The sequence below is a fragment of the Hesperophylax consimilis genome, chromosome 18 (assembly GCF_061612785.1).
Source record: "Hesperophylax consimilis isolate HC1 chromosome 18, BYU_Hcon_1.0, whole genome shotgun sequence".
Lineage (NCBI taxonomy): Eukaryota > Metazoa > Arthropoda > Insecta > Trichoptera > Limnephilidae > Hesperophylax > Hesperophylax consimilis.
Window position 1 is genome coordinate 601,007 of NC_142853.1, and position 20,703 is coordinate 621,709.

At 35.1% G+C, this 20,703-nt stretch overlaps 1 protein-coding gene across 5 annotated transcripts in view; it reads right to left on the minus strand.

Annotated features, from left to right (window-relative positions):
* The window catches only part of LOC149415214 (glycogen synthase kinase-3 beta-like), a 102,535-nt gene that overhangs the window by 31,126 nt on the left and 50,706 nt on the right, over positions 1 to 20,703 (minus strand). Inside the window, exon 1 of one of the 5 annotated variants that reach the window (XM_089642357.1) lies at positions 49 to 831. The exons of the other annotated variants lie outside the window; for them this stretch is intronic. Within the exon in view, the coding sequence (XP_089498483.1) occupies positions 49 to 124 (76 nt within the window). The 5' untranslated portion in view covers positions 125 to 831. Of the gene's footprint in view, positions 1 to 48; positions 832 to 20,703 lie in introns of those variants that run through there. 5 annotated transcript variants of the gene reach the window in all.

Sequence of the window (20,703 nt, forward strand, 5' to 3'; positions counted from 1 at the left end):
CCCATATTGGCAGTATTTAGGTTGCTGGAATCCTAAAGACTCACTCACATATTGCTCTTTTGATGCGGCGACACAGCCTCGTGAGAGCTGCTGGCTTGTCAGTCTTCTGCCTCGTCATCACCATGGCTATCGGAGTTGACGAGCACCCCACATCAGCACTGTACTGGGCGATGATTGCGAAAACAACCACCCCTATAGCGAGGGATTAACAACTGAGTTATTGAGTGCAGCGCCGCCGAACTGCGTTTAACACAACAATGCACCGGCAACTTCGGAACAGCGACCAAAGATAATTATTCCGAGTTGTGAGGGGAGCAGCAGAACCGTATACGGCACGTACGGAACTAGACTACTCGATGGAAGGCCGATGCAGGCGATGAATAACACACAAGGCGCCCGCCCGTATTTACACTTCCGACGGTTTCTGAATTATTCACTCCACTCAAGTTGAATGGTTTCAAGACGGATTGATTCTGTCACCTCACACGAGCGTACTGTGGATACCGTGGTACTGCACTGTAGCGGGCAGTGAGCGCTGTCACCGCGGTCCCGGGGATGATGCTTTGTTTGGCAGACATTAGTCAGACAATCCGTCCGGAGAGGAGTGGAGGCAGAGGCGCTGGAACTGTCGGTGGTCAGTGGTCAGTGGCCAGCGGAGAACCGGAGCGCGGCGGTTCGTGTTTACCTCCGGCAGGTGTTAATTCGCGATTCTCGAATGTGACTGCCTAACTGGTAGTCACAACATGTGCACGCGCCGCAAGCCTGAGCACTGTTCGCTATACACTTACACTTACTACACGGCAGAACCTCCGCTCTAGAGATCTGTCCACACGCGACTGCTTTGTGGAGAGTGGATTGTAGCCACTGACTACGACGCTAATACTGGATCTTGCTTGGCCTAATAACTCACGGACAGATCTGATATTTCCGAGGTTCACAAAGGTATTTTGAACGTGAATGTTGAGTCAACCTCCCACGCAATGAAACACGGCGGGAATAGAATTTATTATATCTCTATCTCTACTCTTATGATTCGCTAAACTTGTGTTTGCCCCGTCCTCAATTTCTAATATGGAAAATAAATATTACATTTAGAACGGAAGAAAATCGCGAATTCAAAAACCACAAAATCATTTTGTGGTTAAACCTTTTGTAAATCTATGTGATCAATGTATTTTTATTTTTGTTTGTTGTATTTTTTATCTATTATAATTTTATTTCTTCTTATGTTTCACTATTATCTGTAATCTTGAAGCCCTCTATGTGTTAAATAAATGCATACAACAAATACAAACTGAAAATTTAATTAAACTTTTTGAAAAACCTATATTATAACTGATGAACGGAATCCTCATCGGGTCATATTTTACCGGTAGAAATGATCAGTCATAAGTTCTGAGATATCTCTTGATGCCAATAAGATACCTGATACATAAAGGCATTTAGCCACTTTCAGAAGTAGTTTTACCGACCTTATCATACTGCCGATGTTGGGACAATACACTATCAATACAGAGGTGTGCACGGAGCACAATAACACACGGCAGCTAAGCGAATATCACGCTTGACGATAAAGACAAACGATTCATTTAGATGGGTGAAGTTACCTGAAAATTACACGATTCGTTTCACAGTGGTGCGATCAGGAAAATAAGCGCGATATCAGATGTTACCATGTGAGCAGATGACAACAACACGTCCGACTAATGAACAGTGTAAACTACATAATCAGTTACACGGTAGATACACTCTATTTTTGGATCTGATGATTATCACCTAATAATTTCCTCGACACGAATAAACCTAAGGAAAAAAACTCCTAATAAAATGATGTCCGTTCTACCATTGCGGCGAGCATTACTGCGATAGTTTGCACTATCTAATATAAGCATAGAATAACCTATCCGTCTTGCATGCCGTTGTACCAACTGCCGTAAGCTCGAACCTTGCTTACCGATGCAATATAAGTAGAATAAGATGGATAGGTTCATTTGTGAATTGAACTATAAATTTCTACAAACAACATCGATTATTGTGCAAGAGAATCATTCAAAGAGCGATAAAGTGTTTATACTAAGGACGAGTTGTTTCGGAGAATTTGAACAATTCATCAAATTTCAACGTTCATTTTCAAGTTCTGTGAAAGATTTTTTAAAGTTCTGTTTTAATTTCAGTTTTGTCAAGCACCTAGCCCATGATGATATAATAACAGAACTTGAATAGGACTTTCACAGAACCCGGAAACGAACGTTGAAATTTGATGAATTGTTCAAATTCTCCGAAACAACCCATCCTTAGTGATACAACTGTAGCAATGTATTAATTTATGGGGTAAAACAATGAATTATTATTATTGTACAATACTGGGAGATCCTCTGTATTTATAGTTTATTGTTCCTTGATAATATATTACCCTGATAAAGGTACAAAGGAAACAGGTACACATATCATTATATCTATTTATTACAAAAATAAGATAATAAAACACTTATTATTATTATTATTATTATAAAAAGACTCATTGAACTTAGAGACAGAAAATAATTTCGTTAATTGTTATATGCTATTTCAGTAAAGTTGTAGTTCGGCTGCAGTTCGCAGGGTGAAAATCCCTTGAATATAGCTAACCTACTATGGGACGTGATACTCTGTCGTATCATGTGACTTTAGTATCACATAAACTTATTTATATATAATATACTAGTGGTCCCCGACTTCTTCTATCATTCAACCCACTCTCTAAACGCTCCTGCCCCTAATAAAACAAACTTTCAAATTTTCAGCGATATCGGTCGACTACTTTTCGAGTTTTGTGAGCACAAAGAATCGCAGAACCTCCCGCTGCTGTGGCTTAGTCTGTCTGTGCAGACATAAAAAAATAATAGGCCGTGTTACTTTTACGTCCGATTGCGCTGTTTAAAAAAAAACATGTTTGTCCAACAGATGGCGCTGTTTAAAAAAAAACACGTTTTGCCTGTCGCAGGTGAAATCTATATGATACAGGAATATAAATACAGACGTGTACTCGAATGCAACGTTGTGTCCAAATACCAAAGCAATTGAGACGACAGTAAATATTTCAATAAATTATTGGATTCATTATTAATTAAAGAGTCGGCGATGTGTGAATGTGGTGCGGTGCAGATCACCGAACGTGTGGTCAACGATTGCCCACTCAAGAAGAATTTACAAAGTGATTTTTTTCCTATAAAACCACAGACATAGGAATTAATAGACGAGAAGATAATGGCGAGGGGTAAAATCAACTGTTGAAGAACGAAGGGGGTTAAGCTGACCGTGATTCGTCAATAAATCAATCTGACAGTAAATAGGCATCTCGCATTATAATATCACCATTTAGTTCTTAAAAGTAAAATCTGCTTTTGAATGAATAGACATTTTTACATGGGAGCGCAAATTACTCGCCACGTTATGAACTAATTTGCGAAGTCCAAATTCGGCAAAGTAAATTTCTTCTGTTTGCAGAGTCGTAGTTAGTTTCAGAGTATTTAGTTAAGACACTTTTACAAATGTTTCATAATTTACTTACCCCTGTAAACAACGATGAGCACACTTGAGAATCGCTACATTGTGATGTGATAGTATATGTTTCTAAAACTGATCCATATAATACGGTGTGAATAAGCTTAAAATAAAGTAAAATAATACTTACTTATGGAATGTAATACGACAATTGGGTTTATTCTCTTTTTCACATCTATTTTTACAAGTTTTCATATCACAAGTCAACATTTTGCCGTGTTATTTCGTAAAATGAACCGATGATGCCTCGACCATAATTCGCACAAGAATGATGACGTCACGTTTTCAAATTTCACTTGAGCCATACGCGAGCCCAGCCGGCTCCAATGGAACCGGTATGGGGAGTGGGGATAATACGCTTTTAATCACTTAGGGCAGGTCTACTAATATTCATATGTCTATGTATAAAACATATTTTTCTTGACTTGTGTTCTGCTGAATTTGTATCAGCATTGGATTACTCTACTTGGCGGACAGCTCGACGACGTGATAAAGTTTGATGAAATTTAAAAAATGGTTTGTTTTCACACGATTTATACTTCTACTGGTGATATATTCGGGAGTTACAGTGACCTTCCGGCCGATGCCAAATTTTTGACAGTAGCAGAATGGGGTGGCTAAAATAACAGCCGTGCATAATGACGGGGCACGAATCATCCAGCGTTAGAGCGTTTACGCTCCAATAATACACGCATTATTAGTTTGCGACCGACTTATTAATAGTGTTATTCAGGTCACCGTTTCTGTCAAGCAGCGAAACGGGTCGAGATGATGCAGCCAGCTTATGCAATGACGCCAACGGTAAACAAATATTATACTGGCGAAACAACATCGTTAGATACACGATACGAACAATAAACCTATTCCAGGAACAGTACAGTTAATTCCCACTGATTGGAAATATCCACCGTGACAAACAAGTTCGAGAGAAATTAACTCTACACTTATTAGACTAGTTCTGCCTCTTGTTTTCTTGTCATTTGACTTTTGTTATTATGTTATTTGTTTTGCTCTCATTGTATTGAATATGTCTTGGTACCAATCAGTACCAATATATTAATTATTATAATGCACAATTTCCTACTATCAACCTTTGCTACATTAACATACATACATACTCTATGTACTTAAACATTGACAAGCTTAGTCCTTGTGAGGTCGATTATTATGTGATAAAATATGCTTTATATTCTGCGAGATATGTGAATAAATAAAATTTTAAATCCACATTTTATTTATTCATATATTTTATCAAAGAAACAAGGTAAATACATACAAAATAAGATTTACATTAGATTTTCCATATTATAAGTTTTTAATCTATATATATATTATTTGGTTTCTTTGACAACTTAGCTGTAAAGGTAGATTATTAAATCTACAGTATGCAAACAACTGTCGGAATAATTTTAAGCGAGAAGAATACTTTTAAATAGATTTTTAAATAATGTCATGTTATTGTAACAGGTTCACAGATCAAGTGAAATAACACTAAATTATTATTATTATAGTCTAGATAACAACCAACCATCAGTATTTATACTAGAGTACTTGGGTTCCAATCTTAATATTTAGTTTAGAAGTGATTTATCATTGAACAAAAAATTTTACTCGATCGAATCTCCCAACGACCTAACCTACTTTAATATAATTATCTGATATAAAACTCAACGATCTGATGGTAAGAAAGATTGCGAACAATACCTAACTGGAGTTTGTGTGCGCTGTCGATATAGAAGATGTAATGAGTTTAGAAGTGTATCATTGAACAAACAATTTTACTCGATCGAATCTCCCAACGACCCAACCTAAATAATATCATTATCTGATATAAAACCAACGATCGATGGTAAGAAAGATTGCGAACAATACCTAACTGGAGTTTGTGTGCGCTGTCGATATAGAAGATGTAATGCTACGTATGGTTCCATGATAAATCAACACATCGACAATTCAACACACCTTTTAAAAGGGATATTAAAGTCATTAGAAACGATGAAAAACCACTGCACTACGATCTCCCGTGCTGAGGATATATGATTTAAATTTAGTAGTATGGATAATATAAAGTAATTATAAATAAATAAAAACACAGCATCCCCAAAGATGACATCGGCCACGAGGAAAAGCCCTGGGTGGAGCTAATGAGAAAAAATATACTATAAATAATAAAAACATACTATCAAATTAAAAATATACTATAAAAAATAGAAACATACTATCAAATTAAAAATATACTATAAAAAATCAACAATAAGGAAAATTTCACCTCATTTGGCAGGAAAGAAAGGCGTCACGTATCAAGTCGTAAGATATGAAGCAGAGCAAATATACTTGATTATGATAAACAGTGGCGGTTCGTGGTTTTTTTAACAGGGGGTTCAGAAATTCAAGAGAAGATAAACATATCTAATTAAAATTTACTTACTGTTGTCCTACGTCAAATAGTCGAATACGGCAGCAGTCACACAACTTAAATAAAGTTAGTGGGAGGGGTACCTACTTATTATTGTTTTTAAATCACTTTACCTAGACACAATTATTAGATAATGAGAAAAGTTTTATAGGAATTAAATTGTTTAATGTTTTTATAGCACTCAATGTAGGTACGTTGCTAATTATTATTGTTTTTTAGAGAAGAATAATTTCGTAGAATATATAATAGATATTTTAAAACATCAAAAAAACAAATAAAGGTGGCACGAAATAAATTTAAAAATAGGTAGTAGATTTACAAATGCCATAAGCAAACGTTTGGAGAAATGCAGAAACAAGAAAACAAAAATATGTACAAAAATGACTACAAAGTTAAATACCATAATATAACATAAAAAAATAACACTTAACTTGCATCCCTATGGTTCAAAGGTTAAACGTCGGCCGCGAAGTTCTCGGGTTTCTTCGGTTACATTCGTCAATGTTCGGAGGTCACGTGATATCACAACGCGTGTTCGGCGCACACAATTTGTCTTATTTTTGCAAAGAAAGACCAAATTTTGTATACATCACCGTCATAGGGTCTGTACCGGCTAAGATTATTTTGTATGGAGAGTTTGGCGCGGATTTTAACTCGCACAAATTTGGAATAGGCATCGTATTTTTCGGTGGCGCGGGTTTTGAAGGCAAAATTTTAATAGCGTGCTATCTATAATGTGCTTATATTATTATAAAACAAGGATGTTTTATTTTCTCATATTTTTAATGGGGGTTCGCCGCACAAACGCACTTTAGAGAAAACCGCCACTGATGATAAACAAGGTTTCAAGGCTTCGGACGCTTCTCGTCACAAGAGATGGGAACCTATCAATTCATTAATCCGGGTATTTAACTTCAAAGAAAACTTTTCACAACATAAAGTAGTGTGTGTGCATGTGTGAAATAATTCCGAGGTCGCACGAGATGATTTACTAGACCTAGGTAATTTGCAAGTCTTCGATCTTTGTGATACCCATAATATGTCCATATTGAAAAATCGGCAAGGATTAACATTAGCAATCGAAAGACCAGTTTATTTACCTAACGTTTCGGACAGCATTACAGCGTCCATCATCAGGTCTGGTGATGGACGTCATCGTCAATAATAAGTCCAGTAAAATATTGGCAATATCGACAACTCTGGCCGCTAGAGGCGCTAGTGTAGCATGTTGAAGTTGAGATTCCTTTCAATGGCGGCAAATTGAATTTATTAGGTACTCAGTGGCGGTTGGTGGGTGTATTTGTATTTTGTTCAATATTGATATGCGAAAATGTCCCAAAAAGTATAATCTGTGTGTGCACTTTACGGATGTAATAATTACAAACAACAAAAACATTACAAGTAGTTTTTCAGGATGTCATAAAATCTTAACCGGTTAGTTTGTGAAATATATTATGATTTCTTTAAATCCTAGCAAACCTATTTATTAAATATATGCATACAGAAGTTTTTTGTAGATTTTACATAATTATTATTATTTTATTATCGATCTAATCAAAGACAGAGCAATAGCCGCTTTAATATGTTTTATGTATGATCAAAAAAGCAGTAGGTCGTGTGTAATTTTTTTTTTCAAAGAAAGTAAACATTCCCGAGAATAAACCTTACAATATTTGAAAATCTTCTACTACCACCAAAGTAAGCGGAAAATGTTGCTTGTGTTGTGATGGGAGGACATAGCCAGCCGAGGAATTGAACACACAATGCGATGTCAACTCAGCCACCGACCGGTCAATTTGACTTCTCTAATTTTTTAAAGATTATAAGAATATATTTCACATAAAATCCATTAAAATATATGTAAGAAAAGGGGGAACTCACGCCACTAGGAGGTGCTAGTGTAGCATGTTGCCATCAGAATGTATGGGAAACGTCAAAAGTTGGCGGTATTATAATATTTGCTGTAATGCACTAAAAGAAATACAGAATTATTATTAATAAAATAGAATAATCTTGGAACCTACCTTATGGCTTGGTATTCCACAATCAGTACCAAATTTAAATTATTCCGGGATATTTGACATCACAGATGACTGAAATTAGTAGTTTACCAAGTATGAGCTAACGAGTAAAGTAATGAGTAATGAGGAAACTTGGTAGGGTACTTTTCATTAGGAAGGTAATAAAAATTAACATTTTTTAGAATGGCATCGGAAACGCAAACATCCCAATTAAAACCTACCTTTTCAATAGGTATCAATAGATTTCTATAAATAGAACGTTTGCAAATGCTCTCGAAAGGCGTAACAGCTATCACACGTAAAATTAACAACTCTTAGCAGAAGACTAAAATGAAGTTACATTACGTATTTTCTTTGATATACTTTTTATATTATTTTTAATTTTTCTGTTTTCCACACCTATTTTTTATATTCATATATCTTAAACTTATGTAGATATTTTGCATTATTTTTAATTCCTTTATACTTCATACTTGTTTTAGATGTATAAATTATTTTATTTTATTTTTATATTATTTTGTTTTCATTCAACTTATTTTTTATTTGTATTATTATACTTAACATAAAATTGACCACTACAACACGGGCATGTGCCTAGTGTGGTGGCCAAAAATTTACCCGTTTACTGTAATGTATAAACTTTACTGAATAAAGAACATAAAAAAATATATATATATATAGAAATTATGCACTTTATTATCATTGACCGAGAATATTATTTTCGTGTTCACCGTCGCTAGACGTAATTCTCTAAACCTAAAAACGTGTAAACGTCGCATCGCTCGCTTGTACCTAGATTGAATGCACTTGGCAATACTTTCTCAGAAATAGGATACGTGTTCAACTGCAACGAATTGAGTTACAATAGGGCTATTATAACATACCTCATAAAGAAATAAATATCAATGTTTGCTTTTATTATTCTTTTGCACATGTTCTATTTTATAATTTCTTTAACGAATTTTACTTCTTTGTAATATTTCATAAAATTATTATATATTTGTAACACATGTTGGTAAAAGCCCGCACGGAGAAGAACTATTTATAAAAAATAAAAATCAGATATATTACTTATAAATAAATATTAATAATTTATTAAGCATCTCTTCAAATTAAGTTTTTAGATTCTCACGGCCAAAAGCATTTTTGTTGTTTGTTTTTGGGGTGTTATGCCGTGTTGCGCTAACTCCTTCTTTAGCCGACGTTTCGGACAGCGTTGCAGTGTCCATCATCAGGGCAGATCCGGTAGATCCGAAGATGTGAAGAAGGAGTTAGCGCAACACGGCATAACACCCCAAAAACAAATAACAAAAATCTCTTCAAATTATTCGTAATCCGGTTAAAAACCTGATTACAGGTCCTTAACGAATGAATTGATAGGTTTCCTGATACTTTTAGTAAAATACCAATGAATTGTCGTCCTAACATTTTCGCATTTCCTCATTCTCATTATATAGTATTATCGAGACCAAACGCAGTTCACACGCGTTCCGATATTATTGCGAATTTACTAAAAAAGGCCTGCACCCCGTTTTTAACCGGATTGCCAATAATTTAAAGAGATTCACTAAATTAATACTTAATTAATTAATAGCAATACTCATTTTTCCGTGCGTATGAGCGCATACTTTAAGTAATAAACAGCGTGGAATAAAATAATACGTAGTATGAAAACGTAATCACCCCAACAAAGACAATAATAGATATAATAATAATAAACATTGCCATTTTCTGTGAATGTGGCCATTGAAATGGGAGCCACGTCGATAAAGAGCGGCGGTTATGGGACATAGAGGGCAATTCAATCTCAGACCGTTCGGTTTATTAAATATAATTTATTCATTGGTTTGTCTCAGCATAGCACTAATAAATTTATGCAAAACCACATTTTTTTAATATTCCATATGTATAGTTCACCATATGATCAAGGTTACCAAAATTAGGTTAATAATGTTATTATTACTGAGCGTTTAATTAGTTATCGATTGATCGACCCATCGCATTCTTGGTGTGATCGTTCAGTCCAGTGGTTCCCAATCTGGGCGATATCGCTCACCAATGGGCGATTTAACCCTTGGAATGTAATAGATGAAATTTCAATAGCCTTACACCGGACGACACTACTTTCGTAATAACTTACTTGTTTTTTGCAAAATTATATTTATGTAAATTGTAAAGTTATACCAGATAATGTTTTTATTAATAAAAAATATATTTATCCTATATAGTTTCCGTAGTATATCAACTTGTATTAAGATAAATGTTTTTTTTCTTCTTTCTAGTGTTATTAAAAATATATACATATAATGAAGACATACGAAAATATTCTTGATATATATTATGTTTTCCAGCTGTAAGAGTTTTTAGGGTTAAAAACCATTTAAAATGTAAAAATCGTGTATGTAATAAAAGCGTAAATTAAAATGTACCTATGTTTACATTAGACCACGTGAATTGGATCCATTTTAAGTGAAATAAATAAATAAAATCGAGACCAGAGCGGTGTGCTACTAAGAAATCCACAGCAGATGTGGAATTTGGATCCATGATAAAAAATGAAAAAACCACAGAAAATTATACTATCTCGTATTTTGTCTTCTCTATTGTCATTTAAAATGGTAAATAATGATATTGTCTAATTAATTATAGATTAGAAATTCACATTGGAAACGAATAATGACTATTCATTTTATATTGAGGAACCTGCATGTTAAACTTTTCACTGAACTTCGCTCTGTAAACATTCACTGTAACCCTCCAGTGTTTGAGGCTGCTAGTTTGATATTACCGGGAGTCCATATTTTATAAAAAGTATCTTTTTTTCTAACATGCAAAAATACTTTTTTTTACGTTAGAAAGAGAAATGGTAATTTTTTCCAGTTTGCCTCAAATATTTATACTGGAATCCATTAATAAAATCCTAAAAATAGCCAAAATGAATAATTAATTTTTCGCGCCGCTATAGCAACAATCGGTTAAACATTAAAACTATTTCTTATTTTTTATTATCTGAACGAGATAAAAGTGAAGGTATAGTTTTCTTACAAATTCCCCAAACAAAACGAATGTGTTTTCGAAATACGATTTCTCTCAATTTTTCTATGATGGAGTAAAAATGTAAGTAAAAAATGGTTAGCGTTTCGACAGCATTTTTCACGTTTGATATTAAAATTTAATTATTTAGAAATAGTAATTTTATTTTAAATGCATACACAGGAAAGATAATTTTATCTAGTTTCTAAAACAGTAATTGTTGTTACGGAAGATCAAAAAATAAGATGTATATAGCGCATTTAAAATACACAGAAAACATTGCAAACTCTACAAAAATGATGACTTTACTGAAAGGTTAAAATTCACTTTGAACATTAAACTTCGCTTTGAAAATAATTAAATTTACACAATAATATACACAAGTGGTAACATATCAGTTCTCGTCTCCTAAGCAAAAGCATCTGCTTTATCAGGAGGGTGTCATATAATATAAATCATTGTTGTAATAAAATTATGGAGAAATCAAAATCCCAAAATCACCCCAAAGTCTTGGCACACTAAGGACGGGTTGTTTCGGAGAATTTGAACAATTCATCAAATTTCAACGTTCATTTTCAAGTACTGTGAAAGATTTTTTCAGGTTCTGTTTTTATTTCAGTTTTGTCAAGCAACTAGCCTATAATGATATAATAACAGAACTTGAATTGGACTTTCACAGAACCCAAAAATGAACGTTGAAATTTGATGAATTGTTCAAATTCTGCGAAACAACCCGTCCTAAGACTTTGGGGTGATTTTTGGCGGTAGGCTATATATACTTTTCACACTTACTTTATTATAAATACCGTAGATATGTCAGAGGTTTTTTGTTGACATTTACGTTTGATGCAATTTAATTATTTGAAAAGTAAATATCCGAACTAAAGGAATCAATGGCATTAATCAGTTAGCCAGAGTAAAAATTTAGCCTGTAGGCCTTTGTACGCGATATGACAGATATTGTAACGGGCTTATTTTTATAGGGGTACGCGACGAAATGTTATTTATATGGGGGGTGGCGGGAGCTGAACTTGTATATACTCGTTAAGTGGACAACGGACCCAAAAAGGTTGGGAACGTCTGGTCCAGTCCCAGTCCAAGGCCGAGATGGCGAAGTTTGGAATAAATAAGGATGAATTTAATTATATTATTGATTGAAATAATATTCTGCCGTAAACCTAAGATTAGCTTACGACAACTTTTTAAATTCATTTTTAATAATACTAAATCAATAACGTAGACAGTTCTGTCAGGAAATATGGGGCAGAGGACGGACCGCCAAACAACTCGGTCTTGACACACACTCCTTGCCTCATTTACATTCACACATCGTCTCATACAGACTATTATTCTGAATCAACTATCTGGTTCACTTGATCGTGCCTCGTGTCAACCTTGGGCGTCCCCGACCTCTTCTACCATTCTACTATTCTCCTTACACTCCATTCTTCGTTAATTCGCTCTAATTTAAATACAATAATATATTAATATTTTACATGAATCTAGTACCTACTTGGCAGTTTGAGAAATGAGAGTTTATATGATATAAGATGCCACACCTTTTCATAACAAGTAAATCATAACTTGTATAAAACCCACCATTGTACATGATAATGTAGTATGTCTATTTACGGAACGTTTCCTCTTTGTTTTCTGGTAAAGGTTTGCGGTTGAAAAGTACGATATTTAGGAGCTACATAATTATTATGCATCTTGTGTTGGAAACATCATCTTTAATTATGATGTCAGAGAGAATCAGGTGCCAACACATCATTATTGCCGCTATTTATTAGTAATGAATTAATTAATTTCTAGGAATGCTAGAGATTAATCTACAAAGACAAAATAACTCGTAGGTATGCGAGGAAGCCAGAGAAAGTCAGTACCTACTGATTAGCTACATTGTTATGCTGGCAGAGAACATAGAAATGGCGATGTAATTTGTATGATACGAGTAAATCGTTCATCCAGTAGCGGATAATAAAGTAACTCTGATATGATGCCAGGAAAAAGCCATCGTGCCTCAGAAATCAACACGAATTATATTAGAATGCAAAATTCAGATATGTTCGCTTCTCCATTCAAAGAGTAAGAATTATTATTTAACGATATACCACACCATTTTACTTTTGCATATTTATGCAAGGACCAAGGACAAATTCAGATCCGCCCAGGAAGCTTTGCACGTGATGCGTTGCGCTACCTATAATGCGATGTGACATTCCCTTCCAGTTGATCATTTAGAAGATAATGTTGTATTTGACATGTCTCCCTACACTGCTAATAGGCAATCGAATAGAAATTCACTATAATATGTAGTACAGTAAGTAGTATGGCAATTGAACACTAAATATCCACTTGGTTCAAGTTGTCTGGTCTGTTGCGATCATGTGTTGGGACGACAGTAATACATCTAGACCCTTGACTAGGCTATGGTGTTGGTGTGATGAGGGATAAAACATACCGCAGCGGCAAGGACACAAAGTCCGAGCCGACAGCCCGCGCCACCAGCGAGGAATGGTAATCAGGAGGAGTTGCACCAGGTCTGTCAATAGTAACTGCACCAGGCAGTTTATCTGCCCAAACATTCCACCACAAGTACACTAGATGCAGTACATTACTGCGTGACAGGTAGTCTCACCGGCGCCACAAAACTGGATATTCACCAAAGACTACACTAACAAAGATAACGACAAAAATTTCACGTCATTTAAATGTTAAAATTAGCATCCCGGAATTAATCGTTAGGTTAGTTTAGCACACGGCACGGTGCGCTGGTGTCTGGCGAAGAAGCACTCGTAAACTGATTAGTCAGGGCTCTCTAAAGCGAACCTTCCGCCTTATCGTCCTCCAGGCTGCGGGTTATTTGCTCAAACTGATAGTGCGTTGCATTGCTATTACTGTATTCCGATAGAAAACTAAGCCGGGAGTATCAGCGGCCGATTGCAATATCGGGAATAATAATACTAACATTGAAACATGTCTGACTGTTATTTTATTATTCGTGTCACACTCCGTCGTCCGCTAGGCGGGCGGCAAGAGGAGTCTTCCAAATTCCTGATAAGATAACTTTGGAATCAGATTCGATATCGACGACAAGTATACGAATAAAACATATTATTATATCGCAACGGCAGTGGAAACTTTCAACACGAGCGCGGACAGTTATTAATTCCCTAGCGGGGATAACGAAATCACTTGGCCGGCTGTAATACATAGATAAGATTTCTATCGAGTTCATTCTGAGTGTGTTAGCGCAAATGAAACACAAAGGTCCGAAACAACGTTACAATAAGAATGAATTTAATTGAATTCTACGAGGTTAAAAGTGTACTTAATTTAGCGTAACATCATTGTCTGCAACTTGCACGCGAGTCCAGAATATAAAGGATTACTAAGTATGTGGCACCGGGAATCGACCTCAAGCACTTGACCCTTCGCCTAGTGCCTGACCCTTGGGCCTAGCGGACTCCGTGATACAATTAGCCTTTACAAGGGACGACTGAGGTTTCATCAATCAAAGCGATGTATTGTTTATATGACTTATGTACCTGTGTAGGTGCTGTGTAACATATTTCAGACAAGGTACTACTTCAAAGGAATCCCTAGACATGTTTTACGCGTAACACACGACAGGGCGGGACTTCATCGATTAATTAATCAGAAGTTTCCGCCGCTCCACCGAAATGTTATTGAATATTGAATCTACACATTTATTACGTACTAACCAAACGGCGAGGTCACATGTCGTGAAATGTGCACAGCTTTTATCGGTTTGCAACATCACGAATTTTGAAAATACATTTATCTGTCAAATATTTCTATTTTTTTATACAGACAATTCGTGGTGGAATTCCATTATAATGATATATTGAAACAAATTTAAAACTTTTTTTCCACTTATTTTATTTTTTGACCGTGACCGGTTTCAGCTTATAGCCATTTGATGTAGAAATGAGATCCCTGAGGTGTATGCGTTATAAAACCATGTATATGATCATGTGAGAAATGTGAAGATCCGCAAAGAATGCAAGGCTGATGTAAGTGTAATGAGTAAGATTAAGACAGGGACGCTTAGATGGTTGGGGCGTGCACATCGAATGAACGAAGAAAGGAGTTTAATGAGAAAATATGACGCAAATGTGAATGGTAGAATAAGTTGTGGACGCCCGAGGAAGACATGGCAGGATCAAATAATAATAGAAGAGTATGTTTGAGACGATGTATGAATGTGAATGAGTAAAGGTGTGTGTGCCAAGACCGAGTTGTTTGGAGGTCCGTCCTCTCTGCCTACCCCTGCGGAGAAACGGCGTGATGTTAGACTGGTGCAATTATTCCTTAAACTATGGGTTAAATACATAACATTTGGGGGAAGGAGTGGGGATTATCAGGAATGGTGTACAATGATTTTATTATAATTATATGGATTTTCCCATCTTCATTGTTATGTGGTGTTACACAGTTGAATTTCTAATGATTTGATTATTACCAGCTGGCCTAATTACATTGTTATGTGGTGTTACACAGTTGAATTTCTAATGATTTGGTTATCACCAGCTGGCCTAATTACATTGTTATGTGGTGTTACTACCAGCTGGCCTAATTACATTGTTACGTGGTGTTACACAGTTGAATTTCTAATGATTTGGTTACTACCAGCTGGCCTAATTACATTGTTTTGTGGTGTTACACAGTTAAATTTCAAAACATTTGGTTATTAGCAGCTGGCCTAATTACACTATTATGTGGTGTTACACAGTTGAATTTCCAATGATTTGGTTATTACATTACCAGCTGGCCTAATTACATTGTTTTGTGGTGCTACACAGATAAATTTCAAAATATTTGGTTATTACCAGCTGGCCTAATTACACTGTTATGTGGTGTTACACAGTTGAATTTCCAATGATTTGGTTATTACATTACCAGCTGGCCTAATTACATTGTTATGTGGTGCTACACAGTTAAATTTAATAAACATTTGGTTATTACCAGCTGGCCTAATTACACTGTTATGTGGTGTTACACAGTTGAATTTCCAATGATTTGGTTATTACATTACCAGCTGGCCTAATTACTTCGGTTTTAGAGATTCATTTACTATTTATTTAGGGAATACCTTAATTGAATGGTTTTGTTTCAATATACCTGTTAAATAATCGTCACTTGCGTCGTTTACGAGAAAAGGGAAATAAGTTACAACGGAACTGAATGCTTTTATTCAGTCCATTAAGTCATAAAAAACGATCCGGACCCTCCATCTGCCGGCAGTATTGGGAACTCGCTTTGTGACACAATCAGCAAATTTATCATCACCGCAGAGATCTACCAAGGCGATAAAGATAAAAACATCGTTTGCTCGCAGCCGCTAAATGTGGTACGTAATACCTACCAGCCTACAGGACCTATTGTATGTAGTCTAAATTCATAATACTCGTGTTCGAATACGGTAACAAACAGACCGGTGTTAAAGGCGTACCGCTGATAGCCACGTTGTGACCTCTCTATCTTTCCCATAAGAAGCACGTAACAGAGAGAGAAGTCACGACGGAGCTCTCAGCAGAAGTTTTCGCTGAACCGCGACCTTGACATTATCAAATCTAAAACTCGCTTGTTAGGCTGCGTATAAACAGGACAAATTTTGCGTTTCGCACCGTTTGCGGTCGCTTCGTTTCTTTCCCATAATCCGTGGTTTGGGTAGCGCAAATTTTGCCCTGTTTATAAGCACCCTTACGTTACTCGACTTACATAATTGTGAAGTTTTCGATGTCAGCCTTCTCAGACATTTGATAAATACATAGATTATTATTATATATCTGTACCCGAGAAGCATACTAATATTAATCCAACTCCAAAAGATGAAATGTTCAGGAGAGCCGAAAAGCAATGTGTATTTAGCAAATCTATAACCCGTATGCTTTTCGAGTATAGATATAAACTTTGCAAATGTTTTCTAACGGTAATGTAGTGTACCTTAATCGGACTTAATTCAAAATAATGTAAGCAAGTATGAAAGTATGATTGCGTAGAAATAACCACAAATCCAAACAAATTATCATTCGAAATGAATTGACGGATTGTAATAAATTATCTGGAATTCTAAAAACATGAACTATGTACTGCAAAATACCTTGCTGAAATTCTGCTCATAAAATCTATCGTTTAAATGTGTTTACGGACTAGTCAAAAGGCATAATAATTAGCTATGGCGATAATCCTTTATGTGATTTTAAACTGTCGAGCAATCGCATTTATTATTTAAACGACCACATCGAGTGGAACGTAACATTTAATTAGTAATTACTACTAATTACACACTACCGTGTAACATCGGGTAATCAATAGCTTCTAAATAGTGACTTGTCGGTGATACATATACATATCATATTTTCAATTCAATAGGAACTGTAAGGACACAAACATTACATTACTATAATATCTTTACCTACTAGTATCTAATGAATATCTATTAAACGTGAAACTTAATCTCAACTTGGTGAGCCTCAGCGTCATGATACTTTCAACAGTTTAACTGCCAAAAACCAATGTTCTATATGCCTCAAGTAGTGTTAGTGATAGCAATTTGGGAGGCGGGTATGAGTGCCGCCGCCCCGGGAACCATTCATTGGATAACCAACACCACTGCCATAGGTCACCCCAAGCGATTCACTATATTCGGTGACTTAGTAGGGATGCCCAGGTTCAGTGGGTAAGTTTTTTCTTCATCTCATATGCAAGTGTAATAAATAAAATGAAAATTCTTAACACATTGTTTGCGGGAGACGCTTAAAAGCGTCTTTTGCGTACTGTTGGTAGAGAGCGGGAGACGCTTAAAAGCGTTTTTCGTATTTGTACACTATTGGTAAAGCGCGGGAGACGCCAAAATGCGTTGTAGGTACACTTAGAGTAACAATATATTACGAGTAACGTATGATGTTGGTTACTCTGTGAAGTAAAAATTATGCGTCAGCTCTCGTGACACGTGTACTAGGTACCTGGCAATTCGTGGAATTGGATCGGGCGCCGGCCGACTGTGGTCATAAAACATGCACTTGAAATAAAATAACTGTAATATAAATGTTTCGTTTTTTTTTAAATCTTTATATTTCTTCAGTGTTAAAGCGATATTGTTTCGTTCAAGACGTTCTCTATTTTCGTTTCTGTCTACATTCCGCTTTAAAAATTTCGTACAAAGTATTTGTGTGCTGTGCTCGAAAATTTATTTGTTACATAATAAAGGGATATTTTTTCATAAAAAATACCCTATAAAATGAACTACGGTAATGATAATCGATTACAATAAATATATGAGAGGCATTGACCTAGCAGACCAATATCTTTCGTATTATTCTATTTTACGAAAAACCACCAAATGGACAAAAAGGCTAGCGATGTATATAATAAATTGTGCATTATTCAACTCATTTGTTGTGTACAACTCCGTAAAAGAAAGGAAAATAAAATATAAACATTTTTTTAAGGAAATCGCAGAGCACTGGGTGGCTGATCAGATTTCGTCAGATAATAGTCAAGACCCGGAACCAACACCATCAACATCTGGTATCCGAAAAAAATCTTCAAAATCTGATCCTCCAGGAAGACTATCGATGGATATGCGAAAACATATATTGGAAAAGATTGAAGGCCCTGGTAAAAATAAGAATCTGCGAAAGCGATGTCGTGTGTGCGCGGTACACAAAATACTTAGCGAAACCCGGTACATGTGTAAATTCTATGATGTACCTTTACATGAAGGGAATTGTTTCCAACGATTTCATACTTTCAAACAATATTAGTGTTTAGTGGTGTGTATTTAAAAAAATATACATACTATGTTGAATGTGCATAAAATGACTAAATAGACAATACGACAAAAGTGCAGTTTTTTCAATTTTTTTTAATTTAAACTTATATATCGTAATTGTTTCTTCAAAAATATAAAAATTTGTGACCAGATCATTATAAAAAAAATCGAATAAGGTAAAATACTGAAAATTTTATTTAAATTTGATCAATAGTTCAGAAGTTATAGCTATTTTACATGAAACGGAATTTTGCGCGCGAACATGATAAAAATTGCCCGCTTTACGGCGTAGATTGATTAAAAAACCCCCCGCAAACATTGTGTTAATTGCAGTGGCGGTTCGTGGTCTTTTTAACAGGGGGTTCAGAAATTCAAGAGAAGATAAACATATCTAATTAAAATTTACTTATTGTTGTCCTTCGTCAAATAGTCGAATACGGCAGCAGTCACACAACTTAAATAAAGTTAGTGGGAGGGGTACCTACATATTATTGTTTTTAAATCACTTCACTAGACACAAATATTAGATAATGAGAAAAGTTTTATAGGAATTAAATTGTTTAATGTTTTTATAGCACTCAATGTATGTTGCTAATTATTATTGTTTTTCGAGAAGAATAATTTCGTAGAATATACATATAATAGATATTTAAAACATAAAAAAAAAAACAAATAAAGGTGGCACGAAATAAATTTACTAAGTCTACTTCAATAGGTAGTAGATTTGCAAATGCCATAAGCAAACGGTTGGAGAAATGCAGAAACAAGAAAACAAAAATATGTACAAAAATGACTACAAAGTTAAATACCATAATATAACATAAAAAATAACACTTGCTTCCCTAAAGGTCAAACGTCGACCGCGAAGTTCTCGGGTTTCTTCGGTTACATTCGTCAATGTTCGGAGGTCACGTGATAACACAACGCGTGTTCGGCGCACACAATTTGTCTTACTTTTGCAAAGAAAGACCAAATTTTGTATATGTCACCGTCATAGGGATCTGTACCGGCTAAAATTCTTTTGTATGAAGAGTTTGGCGCGGATTTCAACTCGCACAAAATTTGGAATATGTATTTTTCGGTGGCGCGGGTTTTGAAGGCGAAATTTTAATAGCGTGCTATCTATAATGTGCTTATATTATTATAAAACAAGTTTGTTTTATTTTCTCATCTTTTTAATGGGGGTTCGCCGCACAAACGCACTTTAGAGAAAACCGCCACTGGTTAATTGATAATGAATAAAAATTAAATGTTATAAATGAGGCAAATAAAGATTGATTCATAAGTCTAAACAACATGGTTTTTTAAATTATAGTAATGAATTTTAATTTAATGTGGTAAATTTGGTGACCAAAATTTTGTCAATCCGTCTTTAGCCAATGTAAATACATAAAGCTTACACAAGTTAAAAATGAATTACGACCTATTTTTCCTATAAAAAAAGCTTAAATAGCACAAAAAATGTAGGGGGTGTAGAGAAATTAAAATTTGTGGTTATTGTGCATTTTGAGACGGTAAAGCTCAAAAAAAATTTGAAAATAATAATTTAGATTTCGACAACAGCGCCATCTATAGGGTCCAAAATTGTCCTTTATTTCAAGCTGGAACCAAACACATTCACAAAATTTCATTGAAATGGCTTGGGCGGTTTCGGAGATTAGCGTGTACGAACACAGTGACACGTGATTTTTATATATTAAGATACACAATATTTACAAGATACTCTAATCATAACTATAATGAAAAGCTATTCGATAACAACTTAAATGACTTGTAACTAACTTATTTATATTAGCAAGACAAGCAATCAACATATAAAATGGTTGTTATTATATTATGACATAACATAACATTAGGTAGTAACGGCAGCAGGGCCTCTTTGTATT